This window comes from Ceratotherium simum, chromosome 16 (assembly GCF_057802395.1).
Source record: "Ceratotherium simum simum isolate JZ-2026a chromosome 16, ASM5780239v1, whole genome shotgun sequence".
NCBI lineage: Eukaryota > Metazoa > Chordata > Mammalia > Perissodactyla > Rhinocerotidae > Ceratotherium > Ceratotherium simum.
In genome coordinates, this window is record NC_141915.1 from 15,557,434 (window position 1) to 15,579,629 (window position 22,196).

Consider the following 22,196-nt stretch of genomic DNA (forward strand, 5'->3'; position numbering starts at 1 on the left):
TGCTCTGGGCTTGTTTTTCTTCGCTGGATTTGTTCTTTGCCAAAATACATTATATACAATTCTTGTTATTGTCGCTTTTAACTTAATTCAATGTTTGTCTGCTACTGTTCTCATCTTGTTCACTTGAGTAATGCTTAATTTAAAAATGTAAGCAGTGTTTTACTTGTCTGATTTTTTTTTTCCTAGGTGGTATAGCTGTATGCTGGGAAAGAAATGCAGCCTTGCTCCTCTGAAGGAAGAACTTCGCATCCAAGGAGTAAGGCTTTGTCATTACTGTTCTAGTGTATCTCCTTTTTTTTTTTAAATTTTTTTGCTGGGAAAGATTCGCCCTGAGCTAACATCTGTTGCCAATCTTCCTCTCTTTTTTTTTTAACCCTCCCGAGAGCCCTAGTACGTAGTTGTATATTCTAGTTGTAAGTCCTTCTCATTCTGTGTGAGCTGCTGCCACAGCATGGCTCCTGACAGAGGAGTGGTGTGATTCCGCAGCTGGGAGCTGAACCCAGGCCGCTGAAGCGGAACTCACTGAAGTTTAACCACTAGGCCATCAGGGCTGGCTCTGTATCCACTTTTCTTTTTTTTTTTTTTTTAAAGATTTTATTTATTTATTTTTTTCCCCCCAAAGCCCCAGTAGATTGTTGTACGTCATAGTTGCACATCCTTCTAGTTGCTGTATGTGGGACGCAGCCTCAGCATGGCCGGAGAAGCGGTGCGTCGGTGCGCGCCCAGGATCCGAACCCAGGCCGCCAGCAGCGGAGCGCGCGCACTTAACCGCTAAGCCACGGGGCCGGCCCTGTATCCACTTTTGATGGTAGTTGGAGTATAGGATTTTCTTTTATACCTTGAAACTCTAAGTGTGGTTATTTTGTTTTATTTTTGCTTGTTTGTTTTTTAATTTTGTAATTTTGGGGCTAAAAGAGACTTTATATAAATAATTAAAATAATGCCTCCTTTAACAATTGTGACAGAGAAAAGGTGGGGAAAATAGGATAGGTAGAATAGCAGAGAGAAACTAAAAGTCAAAAAACCTGGTGTCTACCTATTACTGACCCTGCATCTGACTCCTTTATAATTGCGGAAACTGAAGGCTACATAGTAAGTTTAAGGGGCTTGTTCCAGGTCACGTCTAGTTATCAAAGAACAGCTAGATCCAGAACGATCCTCAGTCCAGTGTGCTTCCCACTATGGTGCAGTCCACATGAGTGCTGCCCCTTCTGTTTTGAAAAGCAGGTAGCAAATAAATATTCCCAGTTGATTGTGTTTTGGCATGAGTAAGCATGAGCAGGATGACTTTTCAGAGAAAGGGGTCAGATATGGCATCAGTGGTAGAAACCAAGCTTCTGATTTCTGGTTTCTCTCTGACATTCTACTCATCTTGTTTTCCCTACCACACCTTTTATTTTTTAAAATTGTAACAGCTGCAAAGTAGTTCCATTTTCTTTCCTAAAATCTGATGGGCAAAAGGGAGACTACACAGCTGTGTCTAGCCAGGCCTCGGTGAGTCTCTCTTTTAAAAAAGAAAACAAAAAACCGTTTGATTCATTTTACCAGTGATTCTCTGAAATCATGGTATTTCATGTGTTTTAGGTGTTTCATGTATTGGGACTTTCAAGCCAGAACTGTAAATTTTCTCTAATGTTTTATGGGAGGAAAAAACCCCATAACTTTGTTGAGAGATAATTTATTCATTGTTTATTAGGCAGCTGTGCATAATTGTTTTTGAATGGTAGTGTTTGTTAACTGATAAAAAGAAAGACCAACACATAATTTAACATGAGGCAGCAGCCAGAAACATTGGTAGAATGACTTTAATTTGATGAGATGCTATTTGTTGGTTTCAGGTTCCTAAAGTCACCTATACTGAATTCTGTCAAGGTCGGACAATGAGATGGGCTTTAGCTTGGAGTTTTTATGATGATGTAACAGTACCAGTAAGTAAAGACCTTGCTTCAGTTTCTCCAAATACCAGCACATGGTGGGTTTTAATAGGTCATAAATGAACTAAATCTGTACTGTCCTGTTTCCCTGAAGTTTGCCCCAAATGCTTGTATCATGTGGAGAGTGGTTGTAAACCAGACACAGTCCTGGAATGCTGACTCTGGTGACTGTGGAGCCTTTCTCTGTGGGTTTGTGCAACACAGTGATTCTTGCTCAACAAACATAAATGAATTGGAAATGCATCTTTTGTGAATTAAAAATTCAGGTATTGTAACCTGTTAGAAACACCTTGCGGGTATAATTATTCTGTTGGACATTCCTCAAGAAATGAAATTGAAGTCTGTTTATTTTCCTTTATCACTGCTGCTTTCCTAGAGTAGCTGTCTCCTGGGGTTCCTGGGTGAATATAGAAATTGCCATTTTGGGTTGCAGTCTTTGGGTGTGTAACACTTAGGATCTTCACTAGAATGATCCCCATCTTGGCTTTAAGATGAGCACTAGAATATTGATCAGTTTTGAAGCTGAGTGATCTGATGTTATCCTAGTCTTTCTGTTTTGTGTGTGCTTGAGCTTGAACATTTTCTGTAATAGAATGTTTTAAAAAATGATTTATTCCACAAACTTCTCTTTGTCCTCTCTGCTGCCTTACGTAAAGGAGAGAGGCTTATGAACTGGCTAGGAAGAATAATTTTTCTGGGCTGTACTGAGAGGTGGTAATAGTATACCATCTATTTGTTCTCACATTTCCTTCACAAGAGTAATTGACTTATTGTTGCCTGGAGCCTCCCGCCTTAAGTCTACGCACACGTTGCTTGGCGAGTGCTCCTTCTTCCCATAGTATTTGTGGAAGCCTACTACCTGGTCCTTCAGGACTCTAAACCCCTGTACATACAATATTCTTTTTCTGGGTGCTTCTCTCCCAAGGTCTTGGCTGCTCTTGGTCTCTAAAGTCATCTTAAATGTTGTTGTATCTATGAGCCTCTTTCCCTTCTCTCATAGGGCAGAGGAGTTAGAGACATGTGCAGAAGTACAAGGGGACAATTTGCAGATGGTTCTGAATACATGAGCTCAAATTTGAAACTGAGCCCATCCTTCCTGTGCTCTGCAGCTAGATGTGCTGCTGGGTTGAAATAAGTTTCCCAGTCAAGTTTGAATGGCCTGTCCAGTGGAAGCCTAGACTCGCCTCTGTACAATGCAATAGGGTATCTAGAGGTTAGTGTTTGAGATATTCACTAGTTAAAAAGATGTTTCTGCTTTTTTGACCTCCCTGAAGGGTTATCCTTTTGTTGTCTTCTAGAATACCAGGGCTTTCACACCAAATGGTTGAAATCATTAGTAGTACCCTAGGTTATCCCTGTGCAGACACTAACAGCTGCAAGAAAGTGGAACTGCACCTGTTTCCAAATGCTTTCTGTTTAACTTGCTTCCTACATTTGTTGGCAATGCAAGTGGAAGAGCTGATAATGAGCTCTGGCATTCTCCACGCCATCTCAGAGACGAGAGTCGCCCTTGCCCTCTTGGGTTAGTAGCTATTTCAGATCAGAGTATCAAAGAGCACTGTGTGTCTGTGTTAGCAAAATCAGCTTAATTTGAAAAGGAATCTTCTAAGCCTGCCTACCTCCCTCTCTGTCTTTTAGGCCATCCTTGAGCCCTGTTCATAGTTTTAGCCATCAAAGAATGCCTCTTGCTAAGGGCCTCAGGTTTCTCCCATGCAGTAGTGCTCATCCCTCCCTACCACTACCCCAGCCGAAAGCTGTTAATAATGAACTCCCAAGTGTTCCATTAGGTGCACTTAAACTGCTACAGGGAAAATGGCAATTTCTGATTTGTGGTAACCCAGCAACAGTTTCTTAGCAGTGGTTCCCTTGATCAGCAACTGCTTTCCCAGGGGTAACCCCAGAGCACTCATGAGGTGTTCAGTGGGCTGTCATCTTGGTTCTCCTTCCCTCTACCTGGACCTCTCCCCAACCTTTGGTTTTGAAATGCTCACCTGACTTTCTCCTTCTTGTTCCTGTTGTGGGTGGGGAGAGAGAAGGATGCTGCATTAGATGAGGAGAGGAAGCCAAGGACTAGAGCTAGTTAAAGCAGAAATATTGACCTACTTCCCCACCCCACCCCCATTCCTGCCTCTTTAGGGTAAATGTGCAAGTTACTATGGCAACTTCTGTTTTCACTTGTCTCAGGCCTACTAACTCCTTTCTATTGGTGCTGAATGCTAAAAAATTCTAATTCACTGCTGATTCAGGTGCCTACACTAAGCCCATTGCTCTTGTCTGGATTTATTTTAGCAACAAAAAGACAAGTTTTAGTGTTGATAGGATTTTTGTGAAGTCATTTCTGACTGATGATGACTATAAGGAAGCATCTTATAAGGACTGTTCTTGACAGAATTTTAACAAGCTGCTTAGAATGCCTCTTTGTCCCAGCTTCTCCTCTAACTGCTCAAGGTGTTATCCTAGCTTTGCTTTGCTTTGCTTTCAGAAGTTTGACACTTTTTAAAAGAAAAAGGAAAAATAATGTGGCTCTAGTAAGTTGTGCACTCTTGGTATGAGCATTGCCCAGGAACTATGGTTTTAAAAAATTATCCCCCTGCTTTTAAGATATTTCCTGAGACTTTCCTGTCTAGGGAGTAGTAACTAGAGGGCTTTTTGGAGAGCAGATGGAGGAAAGGGGTCAAATTAATTAGGTAGCCTTGCTAGTGTCAAGCTGGGGTCTCTTGACAGTACTCTACTTACTACTCCATAGGTTTTCAAACTAGTTCTAGGTAGATTAAGGATTCTGCGTAGGTGCCCCAGGGGATGATAGTTGGGGACAGGTGTCAGGTTGGCACTTTAGGCTTCAGTCTCATTATATCCAGAGCTGATCTGGTTTTGTCAATATTATGTATTGATTTTATTTCTTGTAAGGATTCTGCTGTTAAGAAGTGGTTTGAAAACCAGTACTAAACCAGGCTATACACTATGCTATAAAACAGATTTGATGTTTTAAACAAATTAGAGAGCTGACTTCTTGAGCAAAACCAAAGCTAGGGACCCTCTTTTTAGTTACAATCACGCGCCGTATAACTTTATCAACTTTAGACAGTTTCAATTGCCTTGATTCCGTTTCTGTTCAGATATAATTTTGTAAACTGTTTTTTAAAGAATTGAAATATACATGCTTTTATAAAAACATATCTGTTATACATTTATGTCTTAATGACTTATTTACCAGTGACCCAAATTCCCTACTGTGCTCACTCCCAATTACTAACCCCTCCATCTCTCAATATCCTACTGTGTACATGGTTGGTTTTGCCTGTTTGCCCTCTTTAGTATCTGCCTTCTTTCATGCAAATTATGTGTGTGGGATTCATCCATATTGTTGTGCAAAGGAGAGTTCATCCTTTGGAACAGTATTACTCTGTCGTATGAATATACTACAATTTATCCACTCTGCTATTTAGAGACATTTGAATTGTTTGCAGTGTGCAGGTATTATGAATAATGTTTCTGTGAACATTCTTGTACAGTAATTTTACATTTCAGTTGAGTATAAACCTAGGAGTGGAACTGCTGGGTCATGGGGAATGAGTAAGTTTAACCATAGTAAAGCTTCCTACAGGGGTTGTTTACACCCAGCAGTGTTGGATAGTATTAGCAGTTGCTCCACATCCTCACCAACACTTGATATTCTAACAGTTGTATTGTTGTGTTTCTAATTTGCATTTTTCTAATAACTAATGAAATTTAACATCTTTTTAGATATCTATTGACTATTTGGCTATGTTCTTTATGTCAAATGTCTGAAGCTCTTGCCTATTTTGCTACTAGATTTTCTGTCCTTTTTTTAAAAATTGATTTGTAGGCATTTTAAATATTTTCTGGAAATAGCCCCCCTTTAGTTGTGTATGTTACTAATATCATCTCCCAGACTATAGCTTTTGATGAACAAAACATTTGTAATTTTAATGTAGCCCAGTGTACCAGTCTTGTCAGTTGTGGTTAGTGTTTTTTGTGTCTTATTTAAGAAATCTTTCTTTACCTCAATCAAGGTCCTGAATATATTCTTCTATATTATTTTCTAGAAGCTTTATCATTTGATTTTTCACATTCAAAGAACTTTTTTTTTTTCTTTTTTATTATTATTTTTTTTGTGTGAGGAAGATCAGCCCTGAGCTAACATCCGTGTTAATCCTCCTCTTTTTGCTGAGGAAGACCGGCTCTGAGCTAACATCTACTGCCAATCCTCCTCCTTTTTTTTTCCCCAAAACCCCAGTAGGTAGTTGTATGTCATAGGTGCACATCCTTCTAGTTGCTGTATGTGGGACGCGGCCTCAGCATGGCCGGAGAAGCGGTGCATCGGTGCGTGCCTGGGATCTGAACCCCGGGCCGCCAGTAGTGGAGCGTGCGCACTTAACCGCTAAGCCACAGGGCTGGCCCTCAAACAACTTTTTAAGAAAACTTTTTATTATGGAAAATTTCAGATTTATAAAAAAACAGAAAGAATAGTTTAATGAATTCCCGTTTACCTGTCACCCACTTCAGCTATTGACAGTTCATGGCCATTCTTGTTCCATCTGTACTCCTGTGTACTCCTTTCCTCCTGCCCTCATTACGAAGCAAATCTCAAACAGTGTATTATTTCATCCATAACTATTTTCATATTTATCTCTATAAGGTAAAGCTTTTTTTAAAAAAATATAACCACCATATCATAATCACACCTAAAAAAAATTAACTAATTCCTTCATGTCAGCCAGTTGATCAAATTTTTATTGTCTCAAATGTTTTAAAGTTTGTCAAACTAGGGCCGGCCCTGTGGCTTGGTGGTTAAGTGCGCGCGCTGCGATGCTGGTGGCCCGGGTTCGGATCCCGGGTGTGCATCGAGGCACTACTTCTCTGTCCATCCTGAGGCCGAGTCCCACATACAGCAACTAAAAGGATGTGCAGCTATGACATACAACTATCTACTGGGGCTTTGGGGGGAAAAAAATAAAATAAATAAAATCTTTAAAAAAAAAAAAAAAAAAGTTTGTCAAACTAGAATCTTAATGTTTTATACATTGCAGTTGGTTGATATGTCCTTTAAATTGCTTTTTCTCTGTAGTATCCCCTCCTTCTCTCCTTCCCCTCTTCTCTCACTCCCTCCCTTTTAATTTGTTTGTTGAAGAAACTGGGATATTTGTCTTATTGAGTTTTTTACATCTGGACTTTTCTGAGTGAATCTGCATGGTGTTAACATGTTCCTTAGACCCTGTGTTTCCTGTAAATTGGTAGTTAGATCTAGAGGCTTGATCAGATACAGGCTTGATTTTGGGGAGGGGACGGGGCAGAGAGGGGCGAGACTGCTTTCTAGGAGGTGTTTGGTATACTTTCATCAGGAGGCACACAATGTTTAAATAGTTTTTTTTTTAATTAATTAATTTATTTCCCCCCCCCAAAGCCCCAGTAGATAGTTGTATGTCATAGCTGCACATCCTTCTAGTTGCTGTATGTGGGACGCGGCCTCAGCATGGCCGGAGAAGCAGTGCGTCGGTGCGCGCCTGGGATCCGAACCCGGGCCGCCAGCAGCGGAGCGCACACACTTAACAGCTAAGCCATGGACCGGCCCGAAAGGCACATAATGTTTGCTTGTGTCTTGTTGTAATGTGAGCAGTCATTGATGATCATTGCCTAGATCCATTAATTCATTTAGAGTTGCAAAATGTTACAGTTCTATCGTTCCTTCTTTATTTATTAGCTGAAGTACTTTCATAAAGAGAAACTTCCCCTTATCAATTATTTGGTTACCTTGAGGTACAGTTCCTCTGGTAAAGGTAGGATAAATGCTTGATTATTTTACTTTATTTTTCAGTTTTAAAAATAATGAGTTGGTGGTTCCCTAGCATCTCCCACAAATGACCAGAGAGAGTGGTTTGGGTTTTGTTTTTAGAGTGTTATGAACTCATGGGTTTATGCTTTCAGTATTTTTCAAGGTATTACATGTATTATCTTTATTGATGCACAGGTTGTGTCCCACCTTTGGCCATGGGGAGTTTATTCAACTTGACTCCTGAGTGCTCTTACCATGATCATTATAGTCTTTGGTCGCTTCCTTGCTTTCTAGTGTGACAAGTTGTTCCTGGCTCATTTTTCTTTCTGTCCCAGACCTGGAATCAGCCATTTCTCCAAGGACCTCTGGTTTATTTTAGTGGGAAATGGTATTTAGAGGTATTTATGGTCACTAAGTTGGTCATTGTTTCTAGGCTTTTTCAGTGGGTAAAGTTAGGAATTATTTTGTCTTTTTAAAGGTAAAATACATCCTAAATTCACGCTGATACTTTCTATTCATTTTCCACTTAACTTCATGAATTGTCCATCTGTATCTCCCATTCACAAATTCCATGCCAAAAATCTTAGTCCTCAACCATACTTATATAATTACTTATTTGTTTTGACCCACGATATATCACAACAGTCTCAAAATGAACATTACAATCAACAAAATGATTTGCAAAAATAGGTATTTTTTTCTTTTTTCATTTCTTTTGTCTTGGGGACTATCTCATGATGGATTCTAAAGTCATTTGGAATGTTTCCTCTTTGTGGATTTATGCCACCAAGTCCATACACAGTTAGGTTCATTTGTTTCATTTTGCTTTATATTTTTAGGAATTGCCCTTTTTTGTGTTAAATTTTGTTTTGTAATTGTAAAAGATATTTACATGGTTTCAAAATCAAATCTCAAAAAAAAAGTTATAGTCAGAAGTCTAGCTTCTTTCTCTTACCTTTTTTACCCTAATCCCTCACTTCTTCATAGATTACTATTTAAACGATTTTATAATTTATCCTTCCATTGTTTTTTTTTTTAAATATGAGGAAATACACATAAAGAGTTATAACCACCCCCTTCTTAGATAGGTAGCATTCTACATAAACTTTTCTTTCCTTTGCTTTTTCACTTTTACTGTTTTTACATATATCCTGGGGATGATTTCAGTTTTAAGCAGTAACCTGTCAGATTAAGATAATAGAAATGGGGGCCGGCCCGGTGGCTTAGCGGTTAAGTGCACGTGTGCCGCTTTGGCGGCCCGGGGTTCACAGGTTCAGATCCGGGGCACGCACTGACACACCGCTTGTTAAGCCATGCTGTGGTGGCGTCCCATATAACGTAGAGGAAGATGGGCACGGATGCTAGCCCAGGGTCAGTCTTCCTTAGCAAAAAGAGGACTGGCAACAGATGTTAGCTTGGGACTAATCTTCAAAAAAAAAATTAATTAATTAAAAAAGAAAAAACGATAATAGAAATGTCCGCTGCACTGTTCACAAGGAAGCTACACCCTTACTAAACAACAAAATATTCAGTCCACTTCATGGCAGCGTGAGAGAGTGGCTGTCCTTCCCAGCACACCTGCCGTCTGTATTCCAGCCAGGTGTCAGTGTTGGCCCCTTGGCTTTGTTTCTCCAAATAATGATGGCCTTTGCCGAATAACAGCTCACAGGTATTCTGCTTGTTCCTGAAGGACCTGGGGCAGTAGCCATCAGAGTGTGGTAGAGCAACAAAGACTCCAGTGCAGTGGCCAAGGGCACTCCTTTCCCCTCAAGACCATTCTAGAAGCTGCTTTGTCAAAACAAGGAGGCTGTGGCTTCATGCTCAGCAGATCTCTAGTGAATGACTCCCTTCTTTTCCTGCAGATGCTAGGGAGAACTTAATGATTTCATACAGGTTGTGGCTGCATTGGAAGTTTTTGTCTTAGCTATAGTTTTTTTTTTTTTTTTTTAAAGATTTTATTTATTTATTTTTTTCCCCCCAAAGCCCCAGTAGATAGTTGTATGTCACAGCTGCACATCCTTCTAGTTGCTGTATGTGGGACGCGGCCTCAGCATAGCCGGAGAAGTGGTGTGTCGGTGCGCGCCCGGGATCCGAACCCGGGCCGCCAGCAGCGGAGCGCGAGCACTTAACCGCTAAGCCACGGGGCCGGCGCTTAGCTATAGTTAACAGCAGAGCTTCGGCAGCGTAGCAGATGCTACACAGATTTGTGTCAAGTTATACCTAATTTGAAAGTCTCTTGACTGATTGCACCACTGAGATCTAGAAATTAAAGTAAGAGGATTTAGGAAATTTATAGACAGCCCTGCTAGGTAAAGCATATTTCAAAATTTAAAAACTGTTTTTGTCCAATTTATGGTTTCAATCTAATGTGTTTTTAACAGTGCAACAAAACAAGACTTGAAGCTCCTCCCCCTCTTGATTATTATTCATTGAGTCCTTGCAATTCAAAAGATACAAAACCTGTATCCTGTATGGGATTTACAACTCTGCACCAAACTTCTTTCACATTGTAGTTTCATCTGGGTAATATAGTAGTGCTTTTTCATTTTTTGCTGAGGAAGATTGGCCCTGAGCTAACATCTGTGCCAATCTTCCTCTATTTTGTATGTGGGTTGCCACCACAGCTTGGCTGCTGACAAGTGGCATAGGTCCACACCTGGGAACTGAACCCAAGTGTGCTGAACTTAACCACTAGGCCACAGGGCCAGCGTTTTCTAATCCAAAATCAGTTATAAATTCACCTTCTGGTTCTTTGCATTAAACTGAAATAGCCATTGTAAATGTTTGATTTTTTAATCACACTTTAAAATGTTGAATTATTTATGTTATCTTGCCTGCTAAACTAGATTATGACAGTTGATTGTAGCAGTCTTTAAATTATTATTTAAAATATTTGTGGTTTGAGATTACAACCATATTAGCAAAATCAGATCATTTTAGTTGGGGAAAAACAGACAGCTTCTGTTTACTAATGTTGTGTCAGAGTATAAAATTACCTACTACCAGGGACCCGTGGGGTTGAATTTAACTATTCATTTCTTAAGACCTGCTCTTGTAGTTTACTCTGGCCCTGCCTACTAAGAATTTCCCATACAAACAAGAGGAGGAGAGGAATGATTGCTATAAGCCAGGCTTAAGTTAGTCTTTAATCATTTAAAAACTTTTCTTGAGAATTTCTAGAGTATAAATTATCTGTCTCTTGAGTGCCTAGTTTCTATAATAGAGTGAAACTAAAACAATCCTGAGAATATGTTTGTGTGTGTGTGTATTAAAACAATTCAGTAAAACTCTTCAGATACCAGATTTGTTGACTGACCATTGTATATGGAAAACTGGGGCCAGGATGCAAGGTAAAGGAGCCATATTTGAGGTAGAGAAGTTTTCATTTTAGTCCTGGGATAACCGGGCAATAAATTGTCTATTTTGTTGTTTCTCACTCCCTCAGAACTTGGAAAGTGGATCCTTGATAGGGCTCTTGTTAGGTTTGGTGAGGATGCATTTTTCTCCTTTAAGTTCTAGAAGCGATGATGAGTCCATTTTGGAGAAAGAGTATTGCAGGCCGGCTCTACCTTGACAAATGAGAAGCACAGCAATATCTTCACTTTGGTGGTTGGTATTTATGAGCACAAATGATTACTGCTTCTGTCAGAAGAGATATGAGGTGCTGTTCTTTTAGGCATATTTGTAGATGACCTTTGGTGTGCTGGGTGGGCTGTCAGGGATGGCCCTGTTACAATGACCTCTCCATAGTATCAGCCTTGGGTGTTGGGACGTGGAATGGGGAATGTGATTCTTGTCTCCCTTCCTCCTCCTATACACTACCGTCTTTATTCCTCCCCAGCCTAATAAGCATATCTTAAGCTCTTTACTGCAAAGTGTTAGGCTCTCAGTAGACTGTAGAAATTATGTTTCTTATGCTGGGTGATTGAGTAATAGCAATACTACTGTCTTAATGTCAATGTGAATTTGTCTCATCTTGTCTGAAACATTAATTAAACAAGTTTAGACTCAGGGCTTAGAGTCCACTATTCATTTCTCAAGAGTAGGTTCTTACTCATACACACACCCTTTGTTTTTGGTCCTTTTCTTCTAAGCTTGTTTTCTAGTGTTCTTCAATTTCCATTTTTTATTAGTATATATTCAATATAAGGAGAAAATGTGGATTGTTTCTTAGAAATACCTTCTAAAAGTTTTCTAGCATAGAATAAACTGGCTGTTTTGTTGTGTATGTGTGGGGTATAGGGTTGCTGGTTAGTTCTCATAAGGCCCTACCCAGTCATTGGACCTTCCTGTGTGTGTCTGTGCACGTGTCTGTCGCTATTCCAGGTAGAAATGAAGGTAGCAGCAGCGCAGTTATCAGGGACTTCTTTTTGTAGGAAAAGATTTTCAAAGCTGACTTCAAAGGTGTTTTCCTTTTCTGAGCCTTTTTCCATATAATCCTCACCTGCTCATTTTGACCCTGATCTTAGAATTATCTTAATTTTTTAAAGTTTTGATAAATTTAGTCAACAAGCACAAGTTTGTCTCTTAAAATGAAGTGTCCATAATGTATCTGGTCTTAGCTAAGAGTCGTTTAAAAGAAAAAATTACTAAGTTTTTACTTTAAAGAAATTTTATTTTATTTATTTATTATTGAAGTATAGTTGACATACTAAAGAAATAAATTTTAAATACAGCAGTGTCATTTGGTTTTTAAAATGGAACTAGAGTCCCTCTAGTGGGTAGAGTGTTATTCACTTTCCAAGGTTGAAATAGAAAGATGGCAATCTTGAATTATGTGGAACCAGCTTTCAAGTGCACTGTTCTCGTAGGTGCTGGTCTTCCCTCTCCCCAGCTGATAGGCAGTGCTTAGCTAGCCACTGCTTCGCCCCAATGTTAGCCAAGATTCAGCAGTCTTCCTCTTCCGACCATGTGTTTCTACTGGCCCTGGTCATTCCTAGTATGTGATCTCGCAAGCTGTGGCTCACTGGGCGCTTTCTTTCAAGCCTCAGCAAGTACAAACTCAGAACACAGAAAAGTATAAAAAAGTATAAAAAGAACACAGTGCCCCCTAGGGTCATTGAGTTGCCATGAAAGAAATAATTGCACAGGCCTGTTTTGGGCACAACAGGTAGATTCAGGATATTTAGTAGTTGGAAGAGTTACAGACTGATAGCCAGACACAGGCAACATGGTATGGCAGAAAGAACCTGGTTCAAAACCTAACTTTGCAGTTATTAGCTTTGTGACCTTGATCTGGTTACATAGCCTCTCTGTATCTTAGTTTTCCTTTCTGTAAAATGGGGAGCGATAAACCTATTTTATAAGGTTAAGTATTAAAAATAAACATGCAAAAGCCTTTGTGTTTTCAGTGCTCTGTGTTTGATAGCAGAAGTCATGGAAATTTCCCTAGCTGAGTTCATTGTAATGCATAGGATTTAATTATTTGGATGACTTTCCCCTCTTCTCCCATGCCTTCTTTTTCTTTCAGTCCCCGCCAAGTAAGCGAAGAAAATTAGAGAAGCCAAGGAAACCCATTACATTTGTAGTGTTGGAGTCTGTGATGAAAGAATTATCCCTCAAAGCATCGTCTTTGGGCTCTGAGACAGTGGAAGGCATAGTAGTTGTGACGACATGGATTGAAAAAATTCTCACCGATCTGAAGGTACCTGGTTAAGCACACTGAAGAAGTACTGTTAATAATCTCTTTTTTTTAAAGGAGTTTTGAGAAAGGAAAGTAATTTCCTATAAAATTCTGTTTTTCCTCCAAATAGGTCCAGCATAAACGAGTTCCCTGTGGAAAGGAGGAAGTTAGCCTTTTCCTAACAGCTATAGAAAACTCCTGGATTCATATAAGGAGAAAGAAGAGAGAACGAGTGAGACAATTAAGAGAAGTTCCCCGAGCGCCTGAGGACGTCATCCAAGCCTTGGAAGAGAAAAAGTCCACCCCGAGAGAGTCTGGCAGTAGCCAGGATTTGGCCCAAAGCCCCCAGGAGAGTGCCCTGTGTGGGCCCGCTCTGGAGGAAGGCGAGTCTGCCACTGCTGAGGGCCATGGCCCAAACCAGGATTCGCCTTCCCAGGAAGAAAACTCAGAACCCGTGGAGGATGAAAGGAGCGAGAAAACAGGAGAGAGAGAGGTTTTAGAAAGTTGTAAAAGCTCTAGCAGTGGAGCCCAGGACCAAGAGGCTTCTGAGCAGCTCAGCAACCCAGTGTCTGAAAAAGGGGATCATCTCCAAGGAGTGGCTGGACAGTACCTGTTCAAGTGTTTGATAAACGTTAAGAAGGAGGTAGACGATGCCCTAGTTGAAATGCATTGGGTTGAGGGCCAGAACAGGGATTTGATGAACCAGCTTTGTACCTATATACGTAACCAAATTTTCAGGCTTGTTGCTAGTTAACTGCAAACTTCTTGCAGTTGGGAAAGTTCTGTAAAGCAGCTTGCTTTGGAGTGGCCTGTGGGGTGGCAAGAGGAATTCCATCATTGGCCCATTGGTCTATTATATGGATTGTCCTAAAAAACAGAAATAAATTAATCCATTTTTAAACACACACACACTCATCCCCCCTCCCCCCTTTTTTTTAAGTTATAGGGCATTGTAGTATGATAGTTCAGGAGGGAGAATTGTGGTTATCAGCACCAACAAAAAGCCATCAGTAAACTCATAAGGGATTTAAACCTGACTCCAACAAAAAGCCATCAGTAAACTCATAAGGGATTTAAACCTGACTCGAAGCTGATCACCTTAGCTTTAGACTGGTTCTCTGAGGCCAAAAGGATTATTTTTGGAGTCTGGTCTGGGTCAGAACTGAACAGAGCATCATGCTCTCTCTGTCACCCATGGCTGCGTCTTGAGGAGTGGTAGCTTTCTCACTCCCCATGTGGAGGCAGTACACCGGGGCACATAGGCCCTGTGGCTTCTTCTGGAGTCACCTTCAAGACCGAAGACTTTCTCTGGGTACATATGACTGATTACCCCTGTGTCAATCCTGAGAAAAGAACTGGCCTGATGGTAGGTGTGGGGGAGTCAAGGGGAGAGCTTAGTAATGCCAGCAAGAAGGGCTGATCTGGGGAGCACCTGGGAACATCACATTCCTAACTCATGTCTGTTTTGATGTTGCTTATTTCAGAAACAGAATTAGGTAAGCAAAACTCCCAGATGAGGCACAACAGAATGAAGCCATACCACTACCTCCAACCTGTTAAAAGTACTGTTTTGTAGCAGTTTCACTGGTGTATGATTTTTATTTATTTTGACATTTAAAGTGGAGCTTTGTTTTCTTTTTAATATGAGAGTATTCAGAATTGAAAACTGTCAATCCTGTTTGAATCTTGGGGTTGTGGAAGATATTTTCTTGGCTTTGAGTGGTTAAGCGATTGATTATAGAAATAAGAAATGGAGCAAGATAGTTATGTGCAGTAGGTTGCTTAAGAAAGTCTCATCTGTTGGCAGATAAGTTGTAGCTGATCAAATACTGCTTTTTGTGGGTTTCCTTGTAATCCCCTCTGTGCTTACCTGATAGCATTGGAGAATTCTGAGGCCAGGTAACCATGTTCTTAAAACATGTTTCTAATTGGAATGTCAGGGCTCAGCAGGAATGCCTCTGGAAAAGGAGTCTCTTTTTTTGTTCTCTTGGTGTCTCAGTTTCCCTCTACTTGACTTCCCTAGCTTGATTTTACACCAGTAGCTGAAGGTTCTATTTAGACGGGAATTTTGGAGTGTGGTGCCCGAGCTCCTTAACCATCTGCAAAGGAGACTGGGGCTGAGTAGTTAAGCCACGCTTTTGAAAGTTGGCTGTCGTTTAGGGCAGAAAACTGATGACCTTGGCAGATATTTTGGCAGCAGCTAGACCAGGGCCTCAGCAAAGATACAGGAAATGAAAATAGGACCATATTATACCTCCCTGTGGCGTTGGAGACAGAGCTGCAGAAGAGGACCTATTAACCAGTGTTCTTAATCTGGTCCATGGACTTATAGAGAATCTATAAACTTCCTGGATTATTTCCAAAACCTCTGTGAGCGTATGTGCATTTTTTTCCTGGAGAGAAGGGTCCCTGACTTAGAGGGCTCAGTAACCCACGGAGGATTGGGAACCATGATTCTAGTCCAGCCTCTCATTTGACAGGATGAGGAAACTGATGCCCAGGGTCACAAAGAGCCAAAATTCAATCCAGGGCCTTGGATTCCTCCCATCCAATAGTCTTCTCCTGTGCCTCCCACACCATCCCGCTGTACTTACCTCTGATGACACATTGGAATCATCATATGCTGGACCCAAACCTAGTTTCCATCTTGATAGAATTTTAAGATAATTGAGTTAGGTGGCAACTGTTCATTCAATAAATGGTCAATAAGTATTATTGTTGGCTTGTTTGTTTCATTTTAAAAGAGTAGCACATGCTCATAGATTTGGGAAAATGAAAGTAGAAAATAGCAACAGAATCACTCCTGTCTCAACCTTCTCAGACACAACCACTGTTGGTACTTTAGTGTTTCCTTCTAGTCTCTCTTTCTGTAGATGGGGTATGTGAGTGTGTGGGTTTAACTTGGGTTGAACTCATGCTGTGTATTCAGTTTTATATTGTGCTTTTTTTCATTTAATGTCTTCTAAGTATTTTTCTATATTATAACAGCATATTTATTTACACTCCTTGGCTGTTCAAAATGTATTTCAGGCACAGTATTAGGCTTTATTTAAGTCTAGTACTTAGAGATTCTGAGAGAATACTCTGTGTAACTGGAGACATAAAAGATGTGTCTTGTGTCTATATTGTTTCAGTGGCCCAGGTTTAAGGCTTGGTGTCATGGAGGAGGTTTTATAGGTGTGAAGTTAATGCTCTTAGAATTTAAGAAGTACATGATGAGAGAGCTTCCACACTAGAGCTGTTGAGTGCCTTCTTTGCATTTGGATGTCTTCATTTTCTTCTCTGAGAAGAATAGTTTATTTCTATCCAATGAGAGAACGTTGAAAATATTTTTAAAAGACATCTAAAAATTCTTTTAGTTATGCATATACTTTATAATTGTGTGATGTATGATAGCATACACCTCTGATATAGGTTATTGACCCATGTATCATAATATTGAGTGATATTTGCCTTAAGTGTGGGGAGGTGAAGTTCATGTTGATAGATTGGTATGGAATTAAATCTTTGTGGTATTATCTTAAATTCTGTTTTGGTCCCTGGCATTGGCTTCTGATCTCTTGATAACTAAAGTGAGAACACAGGCTGAACTTGTTTTCCAAGGGAGACTAAAGCTGCTTTTGTTCTTTGGAATCTGCTTTGCTTCCAACAGTTTGGTTCCTTTGCCCTGCATCCTTGCCCGACTCTTCACGCACCAGAGCATTGCTGCATGTCCTAGCAGGGTTGGCGTCTTGGGTGGAGGTTCAGCTAATCTTAAGGGTTCATGTTGATTACTTACAACTTTAATGTATATTTTTTAAAACATGAAACATCTCTTCTCTTGATGGGAGTCAAAGCTCATTATATGAGCACACCAGCTTTTAAGCTCTGACGAGTAATAAAACTGCAAGGTGTAGAAAAGATGCCACAGCCTGTGGAAGATTGGAGGCCTCTTAAAGGAAGGGAGTAGCCCCTCTCTCTTCCTGAAACCTCAGCATTTTCCTCCCTAGCCACACGGGGGCATCTTTAGCTCTTTTATCAGGTGCCTTAATGTCACTGTGGGAATGGATAAAATTGTGTCCTTGATATTTTCTTGGAGTATCCAGTTGCTACTCAGTTAAATATTTTTATGTAAACAAGTACGTTTTCACATAGATAAAATTTGAAAAATAAGAGTAGAAAGAAGAAAAAATGTACTACCCTATGGTCTTTTTATCTGGGCATAATCTTTTTATGTTTCTTGATGGTCCCAATTGACTATTTTTTCTTTTCTTTTCATCTGTCCTGCTACTCTAGAATATATCCAGGTTGGGTCATCTCTTTGGATCAACTTTTTATTGATATCTAGTTAATGGTGGTACTGAAGGATATGTTTAGTGATCTTAAATAGTCACTTTTCAAAAGCTGTGTATTCCAGGAAGAGTGATATAGACAGCTCTAAGAAAGAAGCTGTTTTCAATATTCTTTTGTCTTTTAATTCTTGTTTTGGTTTATCTGGTGGGCTGACTAGAATGCATGTAATGTGTTGTTTGTATTAAAAGTGGGCACAGTTGGTTCTGTATTGTGTATATTATATAGGTTAGTGGGCCTTCTTTCTCACAAGGGGTGTTTCTGTGTAGAAAATGTATATTACTAACCCTGGGATCTGTGTGGGCTCAAGGAGACGTTCTATCTACCCTTATTTTTATGGCGCAGGATCAGATGTTATGAGTGGCCACTCAACAGATCTGCGCATTAGCAGGATGCAAGTCCAGTTTGGAAAACTAAGGCGCCCTCTGGGAGAAGGAAAGTCTCAAAGGTACAGGAGTTTTACAGCCATCCAAGAGGTGCCCCTAGGAAAGGGACATGACCACGTCTTTTTTAGGGAAGTAGGAGCTCGGGAGATTTGGTTTGCTAAATGGCGCTAACCCCAGTGAAACCGAGAAGAGGCTTACTAGTGAGAATGGACTGGCTTCTGCCTCCTGGAGCAGGACATTGATCTTGAACCTTTCTAAGCACAAACCTCTTGGTGCTGGTGCCAGCATAGTATTAGAATATCCTGCATGGGGCTCACCCCACTAGCAGCAGGACCTCACACACATACCAGAGAGTTCCTGCTCTGCTCTGTGGAGACATTCAGATCCTCTGCTGTGACTCACCCAAATGACTAAAACAGCGGTTTATTTTTTTAATTGCTGGTTGGAACAGCTAATGCTCCCTTTTGGAGGCTGTGCTTTTACTCTGGGGAACTGTGTTGTGACTGAGTGAAGGCTTTGGCAGAATTGGCTTCTATATGATGTTCTCAAGAGGGCAAAGGATGTATAAATCCCAGATGCTTTTCCAGCCACCCTAGGGGAATGAAAAACAGAAGAGAGCACGGACCTCACGGTTCATCAGGCCTGGGTTTACGTTCCAGCTCCCCTTACAGGGTCAGTCAGTTTCACTAGGCCTTGGCTTCCTCATGCGAAAGATGAGGAGTTCTTGCTTCCGAGTTGTAGTTAAGTGAGAGAAGGACTGAAACACCTGGGAGGGTGCATAAACAAAGAGAAGGCTTCTCAACTTGCTCATCTCTTCTTCTTCTTTGAGTTTTCAATTTCTGGTCAGAAAATCTCCTACCAATAGACTCAAGTGAAAAAGCTGAGATCTTGAGTGTTTAACTGTAGGCGTAGAGTACCGCTTTTTGACCAAAAGCAAAATTCAAGCTTCCCTGTACTGGAGGGACAAACAAGGACCCAATATTGATTGGCCATCTTTTACATAAGTTGTCTCATTTAGTAATCCTGCCAAGTAGTGCGGTGTCCCTATGTGATAGCTTAAAGAAGTGGAAGCTCAGAGAGCGTAAGTGACTTGCCCTAAGGTTATTCACAGAGCTAAGTCAGAGTGGGGTTTGAACTCAGGTCCAAGTCTGGGATCTTGTACCAAATCTCAAGATCTGAAAGGAGCACTGCACTTGGGATGGAAATGGACCTCCAGGATCATTTGACCCACTTCTAGGGAAGGAGACTTCAAGTATATGACACAGGGAAGAGAGAAGAAGCATGTGTCTTTTAACCCGACTTCACCATTTAGCACTTTAAGGTAATATTATTTTCTAGCTTATGATCAATGAGCTTATAATTAGTTATTAATTTATGCTACCAAATCTTCAGAGAACTTTGTATTTGGCAGTAGCACAGATAATTAAGTAGTCAGTGAAACTGCAAAATAAAATGTCTAGTGCAAGCACATGTTGGATGAGAATCAATGTAAAATAAGTGATAATTAGGTAATGACTCTGACAATACTTAATTGTATAATAATGGAAGAAGGGTTTTATTTTTTAATATTTTAACAGGCAGCTCCAAATATTTCACTTACAGAACACAAAACTGATGTGCTTTTTGATCCTGCTGGAGAAGGTAGCAATTGTCAGAAAAACAGCAAGTCGTCTTCCCTAGGTAGGGTGAATGAACTCATGTCAATCCGGAGAAAAGAGAAGGCTGCCTGCCATCTGGTGGACCTATTCAGGGAGTGTGGCCCGAGAGTCTAGAAACTAGAGCCAGGGAATTCCCGGCTGGGGGACTTGGCCTGCTCAGCAGCCAGTCAGCCCCCAGGGAAATGGCAGCTTGTGCTACTGCTGTCCAAAAAGAGAGGGCTTTCGGGGAGCAGTGCTGAGCTGGACCCCCTCCTGCGGCAGTGGCTGAGGCTGGGGCCTGCTCCCATAGATTTGTGATTCCAGAGACTTGTTGTCTCTTGCTGGGAAGGGGGGATTCCCAGTCTGGTCTGACATAGGATCCTTCATTCAGATATGTTTGTCTCCGGATTCCTGCCTTCAAGGCCAAATGTGAGGCTTTATGGATCAGACTCTGGCCTGTGTTTCACTGAACTTTAGATGAGCACTAATAAGGGCTTTTTCATTCACAAAGGGAAGTATTTCATCATCTTGTGTACCAGGGGCTGGGCGAGAAGGAACAGAGCTCATACTCTGACTGAAAGGGTGAGCTTTTATTTAATTCCAGCTGGTTATTGCCATACAGAAATAGGTGCCCACTGTTGTTGGATTTTCTGATTTTTTGAGGGAAGCCAGAAATCCAGATTTATGAGAAACTGACAACTAATTCAATATTTTATAAAAACCTGGTAGACCATCAGTTTGTGACCTCTTCTACCACTGGCTGGTAGAACTGTCTAAATATTTGCTGCCTCCACTTTCCTAACTCTCATTTACTTCAGCTCCTGAAGTCTGGTTGCTGCCCACCCTCCTTTTTTCAAGTTTTCTCCTGTCAAAGGGAGAATCCCAAAGATTCTGTCCATGGTCCTTGTTTCCTCTTTCCTCCCACTTCTGGCTGACCTCATTACTCCCATGACTTCGCTTACTGCTCACCCATACATTCATCTTGCCCAAATCTAGACCTTTCCTGAACTTCCAACATCCACATACCTAGCCCACCTATTGGACATCTCTCCTGGGACCGTGGCTGTGTCAAACTCAACTTATTGTCTACACCTGCTTCTCTCCTATATTCTTGATCACCATCCCCTCAGCTGTCCAGATTAGAAATCGCTCCCAAATCCAGCCCAGCCTCTCCATCTGTGGTGCCACTGCCCTACTGCCGTTCCTCATCTCTCACCTGTACTGGAAGGGTAGCCTGAACCATTGCTGAGGAACTTCAGAGCTCAGCAGCAGAAAGAGCAGTTTTAGATAGGTTTGGGGAGGGGAAACGATAAAGAAAACTGCTTTGAGGGGTGAAACGGGAGAGCTTTTAGAAGATAAACTAGGATGGAAAGTAGACCCCTAGCAACAGGTCAAGTTAGTTGAGATCAAGAGATATGAGGCTCTTCCTGATAAAGCACAGGAGAACTTTTTTCCCCTTTAACTATTTCATTTTACAAAAGCAATGCATTTTCATTATAAGAAATTTAGAAAATAATGAATAAAAATTTATAATTCCACTAAAATGGAGTTATTTTACATTTTATCTTAGTATTTTTATATGCATATATATTTTTAAACAGCAAACGTGGGATCATATTGTATATTACTGTTTTATAATCTTTTTCATTTAACAGTATATTGTGATAAGTTTTCTCTGATTATAAAATTAATCTATGTGTCAGAAAACTTGTGAAAATAAAAATTACCAGTAATCACACTGCCCAAAGACAACGGCTGTTAATATTTTGGTTTATTGACAACTCTGCTTTCTTCAATGCCATATTGTGTTGCTTCACTAAACCAATTGTTCCTTGTTGGAAATTTAGATTTTCTGGTTTTCACTGTTGTAAATAATGCTTTAGTGAATATGTTTGTATAAAAATCTTTGTGTTTTCTTATTGTTTTAGGATAAATTTATATAAGAATTACTGAAGCAGAGGATCTGACTCTTTTAAAGGCTCTTCATATATATTGCCAGTTTGCTCACAAAACAGGTTGTGCTAGTTTAAGTTTCCACAAGTGCCTGTTTTTACCGCACCTTTGAAAGCACTAGAAGGCTAATTTTTAAAAATCCTTTATCAACTGACAGGAATATTTTCATTGTTTTAATTTTATTATGGTATTGGCAAGGTCAAGCATTTTCATATATTTATGCATATTTATGTTATATTATTTCATATATTTATTTTATAAAATTTAAATTATGTTCTATGTTCATTTTTCTATCCAAGTGTTCTTTTTGTTATTGAATTGCAAGGGCACATCTTGCCAATATTTCCCTCCGTTTTGTCATTTACCTTTTCCTTTTATTTATGGTGATTTTGTTTTGTTTATACAATTAGGAGCTTTTAGAGGGTTTATACAATCAAATCTGTCATACTGTTGCTTTATCTTTTATTTCTTTGCCTTTATGGGTAGAAACCTACTTTACCACCCTTGGAGCAGAAAAATGTTTGCCTCTATTTTATTATG

At 40.2% G+C, this 22,196-nt stretch overlaps 1 protein-coding gene across 1 annotated transcript in view; it reads left to right on the forward strand.

The window, feature by feature from the left end:
- Positions 1-21,987, forward strand: part of METTL16 (methyltransferase 16, RNA N6-adenosine) — an 84,640-nt gene extending 62,653 nt beyond the window's left edge. The window contains exons 7-10 of the mRNA XM_087440637.1: positions 187-256; positions 1,839-1,928; positions 13,199-13,372; positions 13,482-21,987. Coding sequence (XP_087296763.1) covers positions 187-256; positions 1,839-1,928; positions 13,199-13,372; positions 13,482-14,105 — 958 coding nt within the window. The 3' untranslated portion in view covers positions 14,106-21,987. The remainder of the gene's footprint in view (positions 1-186; positions 257-1,838; positions 1,929-13,198; positions 13,373-13,481) is intronic.
- The last annotated feature ends 209 nt before the right edge of the window (positions 21,988-22,196 follow it).